Source organism: Eschscholzia californica, unplaced genomic scaffold, assembly GCF_041429995.1.
Source record: "Eschscholzia californica isolate CP2 unplaced genomic scaffold, dmEscCali1.0.p SCAF_3, whole genome shotgun sequence".
Classification (NCBI taxonomy): domain Eukaryota; kingdom Viridiplantae; phylum Streptophyta; class Magnoliopsida; order Ranunculales; family Papaveraceae; genus Eschscholzia; species Eschscholzia californica.
The window spans coordinates 50,257,692-50,278,110 of record NW_028238420.1 but is presented as its reverse complement, the minus strand read 5'-3'; the positions used below and the strand labels follow the sequence as shown (position 1 = coordinate 50,278,110).

General features: G+C 35.6%; 1 protein-coding gene across 2 annotated transcripts; it reads left to right on the top strand.

Annotated features, from left to right (window-relative positions):
- Window positions 1-8,447: 8,447 nt before the first annotated feature.
- On the top strand, window positions 8,448-17,192 carry LOC147551405 (flowering time control protein FCA-like). Of its 2 annotated transcripts, XM_086672378.1 has the most exons (10): window positions 8,448-8,752; window positions 13,693-13,774; window positions 13,961-14,019; window positions 14,497-14,564; window positions 15,004-15,070; window positions 15,934-16,013; window positions 16,102-16,166; window positions 16,453-16,527; window positions 16,636-16,743; window positions 16,828-17,192. In XM_086672378.1, the coding sequence occupies exons 1-8, from the start codon at window positions 8,530-8,532 to the stop codon at window positions 16,460-16,462; spliced, it is 654 nt and encodes a 217-aa protein (XP_086528504.1). In that variant the 5' UTR covers window positions 8,448-8,529; the 3' UTR covers window positions 16,463-16,527; window positions 16,636-16,743; window positions 16,828-17,192. The 2 variants fall into 2 exon arrangements, with proteins under 2 accessions (XP_086528504.1, XP_086528503.1); XM_086672377.1 differs by lacking the exon at window positions 16,453-16,527 and having other exon boundaries at window positions 16,828-16,917.
- Window positions 17,193-20,419: the final 3,227 nt, after the last annotated feature.

The following is a 20,419-nucleotide window of genomic DNA, read 5'->3' as shown; positions in this document are numbered from 1 at the left end:
TGAAACACATACGACTGAAGCTGCTTATCAATTAATGGCTTCTGGAGTTATTTCTGGCAACTTTACCGTCCCATCTTTTGATATGTCTGCCAGGAAGTGTTCTTCATCAAGTTAATAGTTTTATTTGATTTATCTTCATTGTAGAAACAACAAATTTTACTATGTGTTTAATTAGTGAATCTTTTCTGTTTTTTAAGACTTGCATAACTAAATTGGATTAAATATATTGAAGTTATTTTTAATTATAATCCATTCTTTATTCTTTATGTTTTCTTATAATCCTTTTTTTTTTTGGTAACCGCACATTGTTGGTTCTTCCTTGTTTTGTTTTTTAAGTTACAATGCTTTCCTGTTTCAGTCAAAGCCTCTAATCAGAAACCATATGTTTTAAAACCCACATTCTCAGCTTTCCCTAAATCCACTCATATATTTGCTTTTCGTCCTCCCTGGCCCGCCAAGCCTGTTTATAAACTAGTCCCAAGGGAGCTGGCACCACTAACCCGCTTAGACACGGTTCGCTGACCACGAACCTTGTCCTTCTGTGTGCTCAGAAAATTTGGCCAGACCATGACTCATACCATGGGCTTGGCCTGTGCACGGATCCCCCTTGGCTGACCCGCCACTATCACGGCTGATATGCCGTGACCAGACCTCATACTTGAGGTAATATGGTTGAATCTCTGTTGCTGATTAACATTTCTTGCCCTGTCCGAATCATGCATAGGGGATCTTGAGAGTAATTGCTTCACGGTATTATGTCTTCAACGGATGTGTCGAGGCTTACCATTATACATTTTACTATGTGCCTGTGCAATCGCAACTTGATTATCACAATGAATCTTGATTGCTGGCACAGGCTTAAGCCATATTGGTATATCTTCTAAAAATTGTCTAAGCCACTCGGCTTCTTCTGCAGCTTTATCCAAAGCAATGAATTCTGAATTCATCGTTGATCTAGCTATACAGATTTGCTTAGAAGATTTCCAAGATATGGCAGCCCCTCCCAGTGTAAATACATAACCACTGGTTGACCTTGTATCATCTGTAGCGGATATCCAGTTTGCATCACAATATCCCTCCAAGTACTTCTGGGTACTTAGTATAATGGAGTTTATAATCCTTTGTATACCTTAAATACCGTAACAACCTTCTTATGGCATCCCAGTGAGTTTTACTTGGATTACTAGTAAATCTGCTTTGTTTACTAACCGAGAGAGCTATGTCTGGTATAGTACAATTCATTAGATACATAAGGCTTCATATGATCCTTGAGTATTCTAATTGTCTTATTCCATTCTCGGTATTTTTATAAGATGAATGCTTGGATCTAATGGGGTTACTACAGTCTTGAGATCATTTTTACTAAAATTTTCCAAAATTTTTTCAACATAGTGAGATTGAGATAAACTTATCCCTTTACTTGTCTTAGTAAGTTTGATTCCCAAGATTACTTCTGCTTTTCCTAAATCTTTCATATCGAAATTCTTAGAAAGCAGTTTCTTAGTAGTGTTGATGACATCTAAGTTATTTCCCATAATTAACATGTCATCTACATATAGACATAGAATAACACACCATTTATTTGTGTTCTTAATATAGACACATTTGTCACATTCGTTTATTTTGAATCCATTTGATAATAATGTATTATCAAATTTAACATGCCATTGTTTTGGGGCCTGCTTCAACCCATATAGTGATTTCACTAATCTACAGACTTTCTTTTCTTGGCTAGGAACCACAAACCTTTCAGGTTGGTTCATATAGATTTCTTCTTCTAACTGTCCATTTAAAAACGATGTTTTCACATCCATTTGGTGAATTTCCAAATTATATAAGGATGCTAAGGATACTAACATTCTTATAGAGGTTATTCGACTCACCGGAGAGTAGGCATCAAAATAGTCCAATCCTTCTCGTTGTCGAAAACCTTTTGCCACAAGCCTTGCTTTGTACTTGTCAATAGATCCATCTGTTTTTAATTTTTTCTTAAAAATCCATTTGGAACCTAACGGCTTACATCCAGGTGGAAGATCTACAATTTCCCATGTATGGTTTTGCATAATAGAATCTATTTCACTATTCACAACTTCTTTCCAGAATGGAGCTTCTGGGGTAGCCATTGCTTCTGTGAATGTCTGAGACTCATTTTCAATCATATAGGTGAGAAAATCAGGACCAAAAGTCTTGAATACCTTTATCCTTTTACTTTTTCGAGGTTCAGCCTCTTTTTCTTTTTCATCCATTCTATCTCTTTTTCCTTTATGCTTAGCTAGAAGTCGCTTACGATCGTCGGGTTCCTACAATGGGTTACACCAAAGAGTGGTAGCTTGATCGGAGAGAGTTGACTCATGGAAGCTTGCCTATAGATGGATATGATCCAGTCTGATAATGCCAGAAAGATAGAAAGACTCGGGCCCGAAAGAGAAGCCCGAAAAAGTTGAAAACCCACTTATAAGGTGTCCAGATCAAGCCCAGTAATGGGTTGATCTGAACATGCCATATGAGGTGGGTGGGCCGGTCAGGATAAGCCCATTATGGGCTTAAGTGGCCGGCCACACTATATAGAAAGGGAAACCCTAATTTCCCTTAAAAGGATTTTAAAGAAAATTCGGGTGTTTATCTTTTCTGGGACTCTTGTTGAAATCTTATGGGAATGGGGTTTCTATTAAGGTTTATCTATATAAGGGTCATTAGAGAATAGAAAAGGTGTTGGATTTTTCTGAGGAGAAAACTTCATCTCACAATAGACAGCTAAGTGGAAAGAGGGTTTTAGAGAAAAAAACTCTCAATCTATCTATAGAGTCAAAAGAAGAATGGTTCTTCTTCTCAACCTTCAATGGAGTTCTAGCGGACAACAAAGAAGGGAGATCATGTTATTTACTCGGGTGTCTCAAGTAGAGGAACGACAATTGGAGATCTCATCTTCTTCGGGATAAAGTAATTGGAATCTTATTCGGGAAAACGAATCCAGGTATTCTTCTTTCAATTTCTAGTTCATGTGTATGATCCTGGTTAATTAGTGTTAAACATATGATGTTTGAGATTCCGCTTACAACACTAGTTAGATGATTAGTATGTATTAGATATGTACAAAACCCTACATTGTGTACCCTTAACATTGTTATCATGGATGCTTATAGAACATATTGTTCTTTACTGTACATTATAAAATTTACAGTCCATATTTGTCTGTACTCTTGATTTTAAAATGTACGGTAGGCCGTATTTGTATGTACTGTGCATTTTAAGATTTACAGTACAACTTTGTATTTCCTATAAATTTGGAGAAGAACGCTACGCATTCAATTGTTATACTTTAAGTGAAACCCTTCACATAGTCTTCAATTCGGCCATAATTCAAAACAGAAGTATTTACTGCAAACTGCAGTATGAATATAAAATGAACCACAGTTAACAAAAAATCAACAATTATCAGCCTTCCTCTTCCATTCTCTTCCTCCAAGCCTCTTGGGACTCGCATAAAATTTTGTAAGACAGCTCCGTCCTTTTTCTTCTAGCTTTGTCCCCAAATTGTCCAGGCTGCGAGCAACTAATTGGCATGTTCTTATCTTGAGTGTCCATGAAAATTCTTTCAAGATGCAGCATAACGTAAAGACTGCAGTCCGATCTGTCAGATAAAATCAATTTTTGATTATACGATGTTCTAGACATAGTTTGCAAATATATCAACTTAACTCCTACACAGTATTGATTTCATCTTCTCTTAGCTAAAAAAAGAAAAATGTATGACGCCGAGGGATCATAATAACAATTAATGCAAAAGGAAACAAATGTCACTTGTAGTAGGGTAAGAAGGTAGCTAGAGATTTGCCTTGACGATCTTGGCGAAAAAGAGAAAAGATATGTGTGTACTTAGGTCGAGGGAACATGAATAAGATTAATGCAAAAGGAAACAAATGTCACTAATAGTACGGTAAAGAGGTAGTCAAATGGATACCTACGACGATACCATAGTGCATTAAGCACATAGTCTACCACAGGATTTCCCTATGATTCTACAAATCTAGAACTACTTCCGGATATTAAAATTTTCTCGTAATCATATTTATAGAAGGTTTGGTACATTTGCCTTTTCTTCTCTTAAACGACAACAGGTTGCTCGTTTCTTTTCTTTATCTGTTTCTAATCCATTAATGGTAAATAATTGCTATATTTGTCTCCTAAATGTTGTTTGGTCCCTTAACCAATAGCATAATCTCTCCTTTATGCGTACTTGAAGTGGAGATAAATTCGGGACAGATGTCTCGTAATTTCTTTTTTAAGTTTTATGGAAGAAATTGTCACTATTAGTTTACATTATTGTTTATACTAGTGAAATTGTTTAGTTTTCTAATTCTCCATCTTTTTCATATGGTCAATGAATGTTTTTTGTGGTATTAGTAGTCTAATTAATATTTTTATTTTCGTATACATTTTGCAAATTTTTATCGATTTAGTTTGGATGCTCACTTATATATTATGCGACTAAACTGTTGGTGCCCTACTAGCGCGAGTTATACCTAGTAGGAATATAGGATATTACCTAGCTGACCTCAGTTATTATTTCAAGGTCAACAACCTCTGTAGTGGTTATAGACAAACACTTCTTTATTGAAGATTGCAATTTCTCTAGCCTCTACTGAGCTATACTAATTATGTTTCCAAGCTAACAAGTTGGGAACAGGAAAGGCTCGGGATGGGACTTGGAAGGATCCCGATTACGTTCAATCCTAGTTGAGTGACTGGATCGAGTTATCACTAAAATCTGATATAAACATATATACATTCATGATAGGCGAGAAACTCTACTTTATTAATTCAAATTGAACTCTGACAATTTAATAGTTTTATATACAAGCTAACTCGAGATTGGAATGACACAGGCTACCCCCGATCTGGAGTAATTTAGAGTTAACCTTGTATTTATGTTCACTTCATATAGTTATTTTCATCGATTCTACCTGTCTGTTACGATGACTGTCTTACCTATACCTAAGAAAGACATAAATGAATGCAGTTGTGTGATTTCCAGCTTCCATGTGAAGCATGGCTCTTAGGAAGTATCAACAGTCCAATGAAGCACCTTCTGTTAGCGTGCCACCTCTGAACATTACTTACCAAATAATAAGGTGCCCCAGAAGGCTCAATTTGAAGGGATGGAGATAGCTAGAGCTTCTTCTGCTGAAGCCGATGTGGATATTGACCTCCTAGAAGTTTATTTTTTGATTATGCATTTTCTCTCCGCTGGTCCATGTCACCGAACTGCATTTCATTTTTTGATTATGCATTTTCTCTCGTAGAAGTGAGTTTATACGCTACTCCACCTTGTTTAATTAGCTAGTTGATTATATTAGTTTAATTATTCCATTAATGTGCTTGGAAGGATATTACGGATTTGGCTGTGAGTTTGAATAATGCTGTGGTGGCTTCTTCCTCAAATGACTTCATTATTCGAGTTGTACGATATCTTCAACATCTGTAGTAATTTTCATCTAATATTCTAATGTTTATTTATTCCTCCCCCACCCCCCGACTATTTCTGGTGTGAGTCCAATTTCTGTTCTGCGGGGACATATCGGAGCTGCTACAGCTATTGCCTTCAGTGCATGACCTAGCGTTGTTTACAATCTTTTATCCTAAGCGCTACTCATTTCTTTACATCTGTTCTCTTGCTACTTTGCCCATTTTGCAGTCTACTTTGATCCTTTGATGCTTTAATGCTCTACTTGTAATGTTGAAAAAACTGATCCAATAGTTTGGTTCTAAGACTTGTGTAGTCTGTGTTCACTCTTTATCTGATACAGTTATTCCACTCTTTGTTTCATGCTATAGAGTTTAGAAGCTACCAGCTACACAATTTCGAAAAATTCAACTTACCTTTGTGTGTTCTAATACAGTTTTTACTGGTTATATTTCTTACAGGTCATTCATGTTTATTTTTTTTAAATAGGTAACTTTATTTTTAAGAACGACTATATTTAAAATTTTGAGAAGGGTTGCCAGACAAACATCATCGTTTTCCCTTCTATTTTATTATATAGAATAGGGTATATCTATTAAAATACTTTAAATTATAAAGTATTTATTATAATTAAAATACTTTAATAGATACTTTAAAAGTAATAATTTTAAAATACTTTAAAAATAATATTTTTAAAATACTTTAAAAATAAGAGGGATTGAGCCATTGGTCCAAAAAGGGGGTCAAAATGAAAATTTCATCCAAAGTTGCCTAAAAATGAAAGGGAGGTCCAATGTGTCAGTTTGGGGGTCAAAATTACGTAAAGGACCCTTAGAAAATAAAGTATTTACCGTTCATGCCATCGAAAATTACAAAATTGCCATCGAAAATTCTCGGGAAACGATTTTTTTTTCTGAAAATTATTTTATTTACTGGTAAAAAAATTTGAAAATTTGGGCGGGAATTTGAAATTTCGTTTGAAAATTTCAAAACTTCGAAAAAAAAATTTGTGACCGGGAAATTATTTTATTTACTGGAAATTTTTTTCTGTACTAGACACTTTTGCTGGGCGGGAATTCAAAATTTGCCCGGAAATTTAAAATTTTCAAAAAATTTTGAAAATTTGGGCGGGAATTTGAAATTTCGTTTGAAAATTTCAAAACTTCGAAAAAAAAAATTTGAGACCGGGAAATTATTTTCTGTACTAGACACTTTTGCTGGGCGGGAATTTAAAATTTTCAAAAAAATTTCAAAATTTGCCCGGAAATTTAAAATTTTCAAAAAAATTTGATATTTTGGCCGGGAATTTGAAATTTCGTTTAAAAATTTGAAAATTTCGAAAAAAAGATTTCGTTTGAAAATTTCAAAAAAATTTGAAAATTGGAATTTTTTGTGTAAGGGAAATTATTTTATTTACCGGGAAGAGATGGTTTGCTGGGCGGGAATTTGAAATTTCGTTTTCAAATTTTCAAAATATTTTGAAACTTTGAATTTTTCGTATACTGGTAAATTATTTTATTTACCAGACATTTTTTTTTTTCAGGGAAACGTCAGCATGTCCCGTCCAAGGGCAAGAGGGGAATAAAAAAAAAAATCTGACATTTGGACCTGCAACTAATTTTTGGGCAAGAGTGGATTTTTTTTGGGTTTACCCCCCACTTTTTGGACCCCTGGCTCAAAAATCCTAAAAATAATAGTTTTAAATATTATTAGTTAAAAAATATCTATTACAAATAATTTTAAAAATAATAATTTTAAATAAATAATATTTAACTATTATTAGTATCTATTAATTTAAAATAATTTTTTAAAGTATTTATTAAAAAACTTTAAAAATAATATTTATTAGCGGGCCTATCGAGACTACTTCTTGAGTGTAAGCGCGCTCATTCTTCACGCGAAAGTTTTTTAGACGCGGAAAATATTTGATTCCCTAACATGCGTTAAAGTGAAGGCTCTTTACGATTCTATTGAGATTAAGGTTGAAAGCGCCTTCACTTTAACGCATGTTAGGGAATCAAATATTATCTGCGTCTCCATGAACGCTTTCGCGTGAAGAATGAGCGCGCTTACACTGAAGAAGTAGTTTGATAGGCTAGCTATACCACGACCAACATATCTTGGAAGAAATGGAACATGTTAAATATATCTACATGCATAACCTTATTAACAGTGAAATAACCACATACATTGGACCTTTTAACCAGAAATGTCTTGTTGAATATACTAGGGTATATCTATTAAAATACTTTTAATTATAAAGTATCTATTATAATTGAAAGTATCTATTAAATTAAAGTATCTTTATTAAATAAAAGTATCTATTAAAATACTTTAATGGATACTTTAAAAATAATATTTGTAAATATTATTAGTTAACAAATATCTATTAAAAATAATTTTAAAAATAATATTTAAATATTATTAGTATCTATTAATTTAAAATGATTTTTTGAAGTATCTATTAAAATACTTTAAAAATAATATTTATAATAGTTTTTATTTTTTTGTATTATTTTTTTCTTTTCTATTAAATTAGTTATTATTTTATTGAAGGAGAGAGAAAGAGATTTTAATTTCTTTTTGGGAGATTTTATAGGGCTCCCTCATTTTTGTTAAAAGGCCCCCCCCTCAATGATAATTTACCAAGTAAAATGGTTCATGGGGAGGCCTTTTAACAAAATTGGGGAGGTCTTTTAACAAAATTGGGGAGGTCTTATAAAACTTTATTGAAGAGTGGGATGGAAAGGAAAGACAGATTGTACACAGATTGAAATCCGCAACATGCAAGGTATTAGAGAAATGTGCATAACCTCATTAACAGAGAAATAACATACCTTACTACTTCAGGAGGAAATGCATTGGACCTTTTAAACAATAATGTAGGCGAGGCAGACATTATTGAAGAGTAGGATGGAGAGGAAAGACAGATTGTACACAGATTGAAATCCGCAAGATGCAAGGTATTAGAGAAATGTGCACAATCACTTGGGGCTCAAGAAGAAAGAGCCAGAAGATGTTATGCTGAACCAACCCCCCATATCAGAAGCGACGACTTCGTCCACATGATGATTGTCGATGGTTTATTCCTGATCGAATTATTTGTGAAGACGCGTAAGAATGCAGGAAAAACCACACATGGGTGTGATCCTTCTCGCGCCATTGAAATTTTTAGCTCCCAATTTCGGATTTTGATCCCCCCTCTCTCTCTCTCTAACCTGCCCCTGAAATTTAGGCACCTTCCTGCAAGTTTAGATCTTTCTCAGTACAATTTGCCAATCTGGATAGGTAAAGGGTATGCACTTTACTTTTCTGTGTCTGTGTTTTTGGTGATATTTGGAAATTAGGGCTCTGTTAAGTGTTAAGGTTTTGATAGTGTCACTCACTAAGTAGTTGTTAATTCAAGGCTTTTAAATTGTCACTCTAAACTTCTATTTCAGTTAAACAGCAACTGGGCAAATAGTTGTAGGTTTTGTGATTCCATCTGTATCTGCTTTAATTTCCGGATCCCCTCACTTAAATCTTTAATTAATTTTAATTTTCTTTCACCCTTCTCATTTTCGCACCCTACCTAGATAGAATCTTTGAACCCATGTTTTAGGTATTGCATCTGAACTTACTAATTTTGCATCATAATTGAAATGCATCAGCTGACCCATCTTCACGCACAAGGTTTGAAAATACGATTTTACGCCTCAAGGTAGTTGGTTTGCTCTCACGAGGTGAAGTGGTGCCTCGAGGCGCCCCGATGCATAAAATACAAAAAAAAGAGTTGGTAAAGAAAATGACATCAATTATGTACACACATAGCATAACAAGTTTTTCTACTTTAATACCACAATATAAAGTCTTCAAGTGTTGCCAAACAAAAAAAAAACCAAAAATTCCAAAGAGGTTATTCATCTCAATATTCAATGCAATGCAATGCATTAATAAACCCTTAATGAGATCATCAATCAGGGATGTAGTCATCATCTACTTCATCACTACTTCCATCGGCGTACACGTTACACAAAAGATGTGTACGTTTCTTTCTTGGTCTAGAATACGTATACCTCGAGGCGCACGCCTCAACCGTTTTTTCAAACATTGTTCACGCATACGGGTATTTTCCAAGAAGCAAGCCTGAATGTCGAATAACGAGTGAGATATGAAGATCTATTACCTTTCTTCCTCTCACTCCGTATGTCTCTTATGTATCTTAAAGACTTGAAGTTAGTCTTCTCTCCTCCCAGGCCCCAGCTTACTAGTTATATCCTAGGATGCCATTGGGAGTGTGTGATGTGGTATGGAGGATTTAGAATAGCTCCTTCTTATACCGTAGATGTTTTACATAACGTATTAGCTTGATATTGAGTATTTGGGATCCGTTGGTTTACTTTGTTTCCTTACTTCTGGCTTTACAAATTAATAATTGTACATTCTTTACCACTCACTGGTCACTGCAGCAGCAGAGTTTCTCATGACCCAGCTAATCTTTTTAATTGGAATGTTCCATTGTCAAAACTGTAGTGGTTTACATGTTGCAAGTTGTTTATTCTTGTGCAACTGTTGTACCATAAGCGGAAACCATACGCTGTTCGTTGGGTTTAAACAGATAATAAACACCACATTGTGCAATAAGGTGGATATATGTGGTTTTATGTTGTTGGGTTACGAAATAGAATTTACCCTGCTGGTCTATAATGCTCATCCACCCTGTCCAATGACTATTTAGGTTGGTCTGTGGTGCATCATATTTCGTATCTTTACCATCTGAGTGTTTTAGTTATTGGTAGGTATTACTATCTGATACACAGACAGATTCTGCTTGATAAGATATAGGGATGAATGATTGCTATTATTATCTTATAGAACGGGTTTGTTGCTTTTTATTCTATAAATGAATGTGATCTAAATGGGGAAGAAGATTTATAATGCTGACTGACATGGTCAGACATTCTGATGTGATTAGTTAGCAATGATTTTCATTTCCTTTGAAATAATTCTTATTATGATGTGATGGAAATTAGTGGTGATGTAATTGGTTTTTTGATGGTTAAGTTTTAGCAGTAATCTTCCTTGTATGCCTTTTGGACACATTGGAGTTAAAAAGAATGTGGTTGTCCATACTTTTTCTCAGCTAGTGTATATCCTATTATTCTGTTAAGATGGTGTTACTATTATCAATGGGACTATTAATTCTTATTATGTTATGCAGTGGTTTTGTTGCTTTATTCAATGTAGAAATGCTATCTAAATTGGGTGAAGACTTGAGATATATATATATTCCTTCAGTTAGCAGTAATTCTCCATTACTTCGAAATGATCCTCATTATGATGTGAAGAACTTTTACGGTGGTGATGTAGTGAGAAGTTCATCGTTTAGGTTTAACATTAATCCTTCTTTACCTTTTGGATGCATTGCGATTAAATGAATGGTTTTGTATGGTGTTACTATTATCAATGGTGTTGTTGTTGTTGTTGATTTCTATTAAAGACTTGTTATCTTATGCAGTGGTTTTGTTGTTGCCTTCTATTCTGTAAACAAATGTTATATAAATCGGGAGAAGATGAAGACATTCATTCTGATGTGATAAGTTAGCAGTATTTTCTATTACTTTGAATGATACTCATTAGGATGCGATGAAATTTTACAGAGGTGATGATGTAGTTAGACTTTATGATTGTTAATGTTTAGCAGTAATTCCTGACCCTCTCTACCTTTTGGATGCATGGGAACTAAATGAATGTGGTTAGGCATATTGCCTTGAGCTAGAGTATATTATACTGGTGTTAGTATTGCCGATGAGATTTTTGGTGTTGGTTTCTACTAAGACTTGAGAGTTGAGAGGAGTCTTGGACCTCTAAATTTCTTTACTATCTTTCATGCTTTGTGGACTAGATGCTTGAATATATGGCAATAACAGGTTTTTAGATCTTTTATGCAACCGGAGCAAGGAACCCGAAATTTCACCGAAATTTCACGAAACGTTTCCTAAAATGAGATTAGGTGCACGAAATAACACTTACAACAATTTCCTGCATAGTTTCCACCGACATGATCAAAATTTCCACCGAAGTTGTTGGAAATATCGAAATTTCCACCGACATGATGGAAATCTCGACCGACATAGAAGAAATCTAGCAAAAAAAAACTGGAGAAACTATTACTAGAAACATATCCATTCTTTCCTCTGTTTCGTCTTCATTTCTCTTAGATCTCTCTTGATTTTTATGTTGTGTTCTCCATGGTTCTTAAATCTATTTGAATGATTTACGCCTTGACTGCATAAATTGATTTAATCTTAGTAACACCTCTGATATAACTGTGTAATTGGCGATACCTTCTCAAACTAACATAGTTTATTAACTGTTAACTATTATCGGTAAGAATGTTATCTTTTGAGTGTTATAGCCAAAAAATTATTCAATTTACCCCCGGATGTAACTGTGTAATTGTTAATACTCCCTCAAACTAATACATCATGGTTTAATAATCTTGTTATACATAATTGCATCATATTTCTATCATTTCTGTAGATTTGTAAGATTTCCATACTGACCGAAACAGTTTTACGAAACGTTTCCACTTTTGGACCGACCGAAATTTCCACCGAAACCGAAATTTCATTCTTGGAACTGGAGGTTTTTGTATTGGTTACATTTTATGATGTTGGGTGGCCCCTCTAACATTAAACTCTCGTTTAATTACGGCGCATAGGAACTGCTTCTGGAACACCCCACTGTCTGACTTTTCTTATGGGTGTGATTGTATATAGTTTGTGGCAGATGCCGTTTTTGTTTCAGTTTATCCTTTGAGGTATAGATGCTGTAAACATCAAACTTTTCATGTACATAGAAATACAGGTCTGGAATTGGGTGCATATTATGCGTGTATGGGGCTATAGTTTGACATAGTAATTATTGTGATATAAGCTTATGTGCTTGAATCATTGCCTGAATTGTCAAGAGTATAAGCGGTGTAGCTACCTTATGTTATAAACAGGAGCGACCTTACCCACTAGAGGCACTCGAGTGTTTTGGAACTTCTTTAGATGTATTGTGTCATGTACTCGTTCTTCTTTGATGGTTCTCGCAAGTAGGTTGGTTTAGATGGGGTGGAGGACCAGGACCATAATTGATAACATGGTCAACTCTTTGTTGTTATAGTAATGCTTAACCGCTAACATTCCTCAGTTTCCTGTCAGCATTTGAAGTTCTAACCATCTTCTTTTACTTTTCCATAGACAATGAATGTGGTTTTAGTTCTTTTGGTTTACATGATTGACAGTCTATTAGCTTCCTCTTTTGTATCTGGATCAGTTCAACTAATTCTTTCTCCTTCGTTCAGATATTCTAAACTCAGTACTAGATGTTGTCTTTCCAGTAATAAATTTGAGGTTTAATTACTTCATTTGTTATTTTATCATCTAATTTTGAGACCATCATCCCCTTTAAATGTGCAAGTTGAATGGTTTTGTCGGCTTGTCACCTGATGAAATGTTGTATGGAATTAAATCAAATTATTCAAAAAAAAAATGTTGTATGGATGTAACCTATATGGGTGCTTGGTACGCTGGCTATGCCTTTTCATTTGGATTTTGTGGATGTTCTGAAATCGTAATGTGAGGCAGATTGATGTCTTGATGTGTTAGACCAAGTCTTTTTAGTGTGATGAGGAAGAGCTACTCTTTTGACCTCTTTAGCTATTGGTAGTTGGCGAATCTTCTTTTTGTTGTGTACTTCAATCTTTTGTTGGAATAAATTGAAGGAGCTAAATTTTACGGTGGTCATGGTTGACATATGATGCCAAGCAGTTTCGGTTGAGCGTACTGTGTGTGTGTGTGTGTGTGTTTTTTATATGTTAAATCTCTGTGAACGTTGATGAAGTGTTCCTTGTAAATGATTCATCTATTAATCTGTAGATATTATTTTTGAAGCAAATGTCCTCATATTTAATGTTTGGAGGGTTCTAGAGCACTAAAATTTAATAGTGTCGATGTCAGCAGAGCCGTGTTGTTAGCTCTTCTTTTCTCGGATAGTGTGTGTTTGTATGTCTTTCTTGCTATTTGAAGTAACACTTGTAGCACAAAAGTCTTCTTATTTTTTTTTTATTTGGCCCTACTTTCAGATGCGTTATGCATGTGACATTTATATCTTCAGAGTCCATTATCCGCAGCCATACCACCTGGCTGTTGGTTTGTACTATTCCAGATGGGTTATGCATGTCAATTTTACTTCTACAGGATGTTGTTTCATAAAATATGCAACTTCAGAGGACGCTGACAGGGCCATCAGAGCTTTGCACAACCAGTACACTTTGCTTGGGTGAGTTTATTACCGGTTTCTTTTAAGCCACCTTAACAAGTGTTCTAGTGTTTGATCTGTATTTGCTCCTCCCAGGGACTGGGTAGTACACTTAGCCTGGCGTGAGTTTATTATTGGTCTCTTACTCTCTTTAACCGACCTTAACAAGTGTTGTAGTGTTTGACAATCTGTATTTGCTTCCACCAGGGAGTGGGCCCTATCCAAGTCAGATATGCCGACGGGGAGCGGGAGCGCCTTGGCAAATGGTCCGTCTTCCTCTCACAAGCAATTTAGTTTCTGGATTTCATAAATATTATACTAGTATATATGTATATTACTGTAAATTTATTAAAATCTTCCTAGTGTTATAGTACTTGTGCTTCTTACCAAAAAGCAACCTTCACAGTAGTAGTTGAATTGGTGATTGCATAAATGTATGGTTATACTCCGATATCTGAATGATTGTTTGGCCAAACAGTAGTCAGTATTATATGCCTTACTCACACGAGTTGCATCGGTGATTGTGGTTTGTGAGCAGTTGCTCTAATGAGTCAGTATTTTTTTTCGGCCTTAAGGTTCTTATGTCCTATGAACAGTTATTATTTGTAACAGTAGAAGACTTTATTTCAAGGAATTGGAGACACTGCTTCGCTTATCTTGTATCCACAACACAAGTTTCTGTCTTTTTTTGTTTTGTACATTTCTCTTCCCTTTCTTTGTTGACATTGTGTTTTTTTGGGTAGGTACAGTTGAGCATAAGTTGTTTGTTGGTTCTTTGAACAAACACGCTACGACAAAAGAAATTGAGGAAGTATGTTTTCACTCATAACTCAGAGAGCAGTTAATTAATTTCAGTGTTCGTTGAGAAAACAAATATGTTGAGTATATACCCTTTGCTGCTAGTTGCAGAACTGCTCTCAGTTGTGAGGATTGATAGGGTTTCTTATTTATAGAAAAATTTCAGTCGCAGTGAATCTTGAAAGTTTAGAACCTGGACTTTTCAACTGCATATAACAATAGAATCAGTTCACAAAGATGTGGTGGAAAATAGATGTTGCAGTTTGCACTATTCTGCCCATGCTTGTGTAACCTTGATATTTGCACTTCCCAAGAGACTTATTTTTTCCTCACACGGTTCATTACTCGCTATCCTCAGAAGTCAGATCCCATGTCACTCGTAATTATATTTACAATTACTGTGGAGCTAGTGTCAACTATCACAAATTATCGTTGCTCTTTCTTATTGTCAGATTTTTGCTCCTTATGGCCGGGTTGAGGATGTCTACATTATGCGGGATGAACTGAAGCAAAGTCGCGGTATGTTTTATCAAATATGGAATTGTGTTTTTTTTTTCTTCTGAAAGTGCGAATGAATATATATTGAAAAGAAGAAACGAACTGTACAGAGAAAGAAAAACAAAGAAAGATCCAGGGATACTTGTTACATCATCCAAGCATCCCAGTTTACAACCATATCTAAAAAGGAAACATCCTCAAAATCTTTGAAAATCCTGGAACAAGCAACAATTGTTCCTTTGATGCCCTCTATATCCACTTTCCCGCTCATATTGGGTTCCTTAAAAAATTTATTGTTTCTATCCTTCCAAAGGTATGGAATTGTGTGTCTCACCCTTCAGATGACACTGTTTTGGTTGTTAGAAGGCAGCACCCACTCTCAAAGTTTCTGTACATGTTCCATCTTTGTTATATTGACGGTATCTGGTTCTATTTCATGAAGCCATAACTAAAGGATGGGAAGAAACTATCCTGCCTGTTTTTACCCACAATGTTCGATGTGTTTGATTCTAACCTAGATAACCACTTGGGATAAAGATAGACCTGGATGGTCTTAAACTACTCGTTCCAAATTCTAGTTTTCTTATTCTGCTTGCTGGAAAACGATTTTCTTAACGTTTTTGCTGGAAAGCATTTTAAAAATGGTGAAAGCATAATAGTTCAGATAGTGAAAGTCATCCTTTATGTCAATATTGACATGTACATGCATTTTCTCTCCGAAGAGAAGCATGAACTAGTTCTCATATACAGCACAGGCAGGACATTTTGTCATTTGCCACCCCTCTGTTTGTGTACAAGTTTCTGATCATTTTAAGTCATGAGTTTTGGATCAATAATTCTTGTGAGTACTTATTTCCTGATTCATTAGTTGTATATATTGGAAGGATGTGGATTTGTTACATTTTCTCAAAGAGATATGGCAGTCGCAGCTATGAACGCTCTCAGCGGAATCTACTTGATGAGAGTAAGCTTTGAAATTATAGTTATACACGTGCTTCTTGTTTTTGCGTTCTTGAAAATTTCATGAAACTGCGCTTGCTTACTGGTGACAGGGCTGTGACCAGCCATTAATAGTTCGGTTTGCCGATCCTAAGAAGCCTAGGCCTGGAGATTCCAGGTAGCAATTTATATGTTCTTTCTTCTTTCTTTTTTCTTTATGTACTAGATCTTTAGATCCTCTGCAGTCTGTTTTCGTCAAGTATGAGGGCCATATATTACTTATCAGGTATTTGAGCTCCCTTGTAGTTGAAAAAGAAACTGACTAAATTTCTCTTTCAAGTATTTAGAGAACATCGTAAAGGAACTACTTTAATGAGCTTTATGTAGTTTTATTGATCATGAAGGGATCCTATCCCGCTGGCTCTTTGACAACAATATAAGACTACTCTTATTTCATGTAACAGTGCTAATTAGTTTCTGTTCTGCTTCTCGGGGGTGCTCCTGCTTTTGGAGGTCCTAGTGTTGGCCCTCGTTCTCAAGTAACATCAAGTTTTAGATTCGTCTTCACATTTGTAGTGAAGTTTATTAATTTATTCCAACATTCTATTTTGGCATATCCTATATGTTCTTACATTCACTTGTTGCAGGCCAGCATCAAATCTTGTTGATCTCTATACGTTCTTCTGATGCTACTACCCATGATTTCGGCGTTAAGTTGGTTCAGCGGTGGGGTCTCGCCCGTTTTGTCTGCTACAGTAAGAATCTAATCCTGGGATTTGCCACATATAGTTTAGCTTTTATCATTATCTAATTCTGCTGCTCGATCTTCCACCAATCAGGCATTGCCACCACAACGTTTATTTAATTCAAGTGGTCAAGTTTCAGTTTCTCATCCTCAGGTCCAGCAGAATGCCTGATGGAGACCATCTTCCTATTGGGCCTCACGGCCATGGTGATAGTGGGCCTCACGGTCAAGAAGCTACATTAGCTTAGTTTCTATAATTAAGTATTTAGGGTTTCCATAATTATGAGTCTTAGCAATCAAGGAAAGTATTATTAGTAGTTATCTTATTTCCTTATTTGAGTCTATCTAGGAAAGTACAATCTCTATATAAGAGAAGTCTAGTCTGTCTATGTTAACCAGATCAGAGAATATTATCAACCAAGTTTATTATTAATCAAGTTATTAATCAAGTTTATTGTTTATCGTTATTTTATCAGTTTTATTTCGTTAATTTAGTTTATTAACAATGGTGGATTCCATTACTTTTACGCTTCCGCAACAATCTACATCAGCTGGTATTCAGAGCTTTAAGAATCTGGGAACAGATAATTTTTTTTTAAATACTTCTCATCTTGAATTTTGGAATAATCTTCCGCGTTTAGGTTGGGATCCTTTAAGAGATGCACAACAACTCTATGTTGATCGAAAAGATCAAAACAAAATTAATGTCGATTCCAAAATTCCTATGTTTGATTATCAATAGCATATAGATTTTTGGATTCAACAGATGGAAGATTGGTTTATAAACCAAGAGGTTCGTGATGAAGATAAGGTTTTTATTCTTGAACAACACTTGTCTACAAGAGTGTATGAAAAATACAACGAGATGCAATGGAGACTCGTTAATGAAGGAAAATCGTTCGTAGATGATTGGAATAAAGTGAAAAGTATTTTTCGATATGCTTTTCTCCCGTTACATGAATACTTATCTTTTATAGAATCTCAAATCCAATCGAACAAATTATTATCTGAAATTCCTTCGACTACCATGGTCAATATTATTGAAGGAGAGGTTTTTGATAAAAAAAAATCCTAGTTTTTCAATAATGGAGGAAGAAAATTTCGATGAGATAGATCAAGAAGAAGAAATTCAACTGACTAACACAAGCTCGAATAAGTTGTTTGATCCATATATGATTCCGGGAGACGAATTAGTTGTGTCAAATCATAAAATACTTTCTCCTCCATTGATTTCTTCATGGCTTTCAACTTCAAAGAATCATACAAACCAATCTTCATGGCCATCCATTGTTTTTCCAAGAACAAGACATGTTGTATATGTGACCTCTTTCATCAAACTAAAAGACGACGGGCGATGTCGCAATTTACTAGACGTATCTACGTTGGTACTGCTTTTGCGAGTATCTTGGCATTATATGTTTCACATTATAATTGGTGATATTGTCAATATTTTTCTTCTTCGGATTTTCGGCAATTTTCGTGAAAAGTGGGAACTAAGGATTGCCTTCAAACTCGTCGCCGAAGTTACCTTCAACATCGCTGATATATATCCTCATTACTTGGACGATCCGCTTTATGACAACACCAACTTGGGGGCAAGTTGTTCCGCAGCGGGGGAGTATGATGGAGACCATCTTCCTATTGGGCCTCACGGCCATGGTGATAGTGGGCCTCACGGTCAAGAAGCTACATTAGCTTAGTTTCTATAATTAAGTATTTAGGGTTTCCATAATTATGAGTCTTAGCAATCAAGGAAAGTATAATTAGTAGTTATCTTATTTCCTTATTTGAGTCTATTTAGGAAAGTACAATCTCTATATAAGAGAAGTCTAGTCTGTCTATGTTAACCAGATCAGAGAATATTATCAACCAAGTTTATTATTAATCAAGTTATTAATCAAGTTTATTGTTTATCGTTATTTTATCAGTTTTATTTCGTTAATTTAGTTTATTAACAATGGTGGATTCCATTACTTTTACGCTTCCGCAACAATCTACATCAATGCCTCTGCGACACAACATCCAATCCCTCTGAACCAACAAGAAGGTAGTCTTTCAACGGCAGACCGACAGCTTATGCCTCTACCTGCTATTCAGCAACAATTGCATCAGCCTCTGCAACAATCACCTTCTCAGCTAGCTCAGATGTTATCTCAACAGAGAGAAGCTTTACAAGCCAGCTTTCAATCATCACAACAAGCATTTTCTCAATTGCAACAGCAGTTGCATATGATGCAACAATCAGGCCAAAGTCTAAATCAGCTCACATTGTTGCCACTGCAGCTGCTGTACCTGCACCCTCAACCACATCTGCTCCTCCTACTGCTCCTGCTGTGCAAGTGGCGGCTCCTCCTACTTGTAATTGGACATAGCATACATCCCCTGAAGGATTCAAGTACTATCATAACAGTACAACGAGCGAAAGTCGGGTAAATTCCTTCTCTTCGGTGTAATTAGTAGTTCTTGCTTATTTCATGTGGTTTCTGGGATTCTAAATCGCTGTTTTGGGCCTATGGCGAACTGCTCTTAATGTACTTGTAGTGGGAGAAGCCTGAGGAGTTAACCTTGTTTGAACAACAACAACGACAACCGGAACAAAAATTACAGCATCAACATGAGCCCCCTGTTCAACAACTTCATTCTCAGGGACAGACTCAGTCACACCCGCACGTTCTTTCGACCCGACAAGTCTCTCAAACACAACAAATTCTCAACCACAGATACGTCAGCAGCAGCAATTGCAGTTCCAGCAACCTTCCTTATCGTCAGCGGTCAGTGGTTTTCTATCTGTTATCGTGCAATATATACTTGTAGTTGTCTTAATTTTTTATCGTAACATGACTGTATTTTGCATTTTCAAGTACCAGGGCTCTGGTCATGTTGGTCATCAAAATGCTCTGGTAAGTCCAAAATCGTCTAGAATTAGGGAGTATACTGAGTTTCTTATAAATGATTTAATTAGCTGCCTAATTCATAGTTTATCTTGTGGCTTTGCAGGAACCTGGTTTTGCACGACCTCAGGCACTGGCTAGTTCAGGGGTCGATCTAGCTCGTTTTCGCCAGCAGGTATAGAATACTAACTTGATGACACTAATCATGCCATCAAGTTCTGTTTTGTATGGCTTGACATGGAAGACCAATTCCTGGTCTCGGTTTCCTTATTCTTCATTTCCTCTGATTTCTTTCCCTTGCTTTTACTTTTTCAGGGGTCGCAAGCGGCACAAGAGTGGATGTGGAAGAACAAGCCTAGAGGTTGACTGTTGCTCTTCTTAACGAGTTTCACTGTAAACTCGAAGATGTTTTTGAATCTTGATTACGACTCTTTCCTCCGCTTCCCATTACATACTCCATGACCATGCAGCATTCACTTTTATCAATAAACATTTGACAGAGGTCCAAAAATCATGCCATTCCGATTTTAGTATTTCATTCATATTGTAACCTAAAAAAAACTAGTAAAGTTTCCCTACTCTCAGGAGCATGATTTAGAGAACTTGGATCTGAGAAGAGCAGCAGGATAGAGAGAAGAAGGTGAAGATTTTGGGCCTAAAAACAATCATGTGAATTCTTGGATTAAAACGAAACTATGCACCCAAAGTCGAACTTGATCGACTAATTCTTTATTCCCCAGAGATTTTTCTTTATTACCCAAAGCCACGGCCGAATTTTAATCAAGAGTGTAAAGT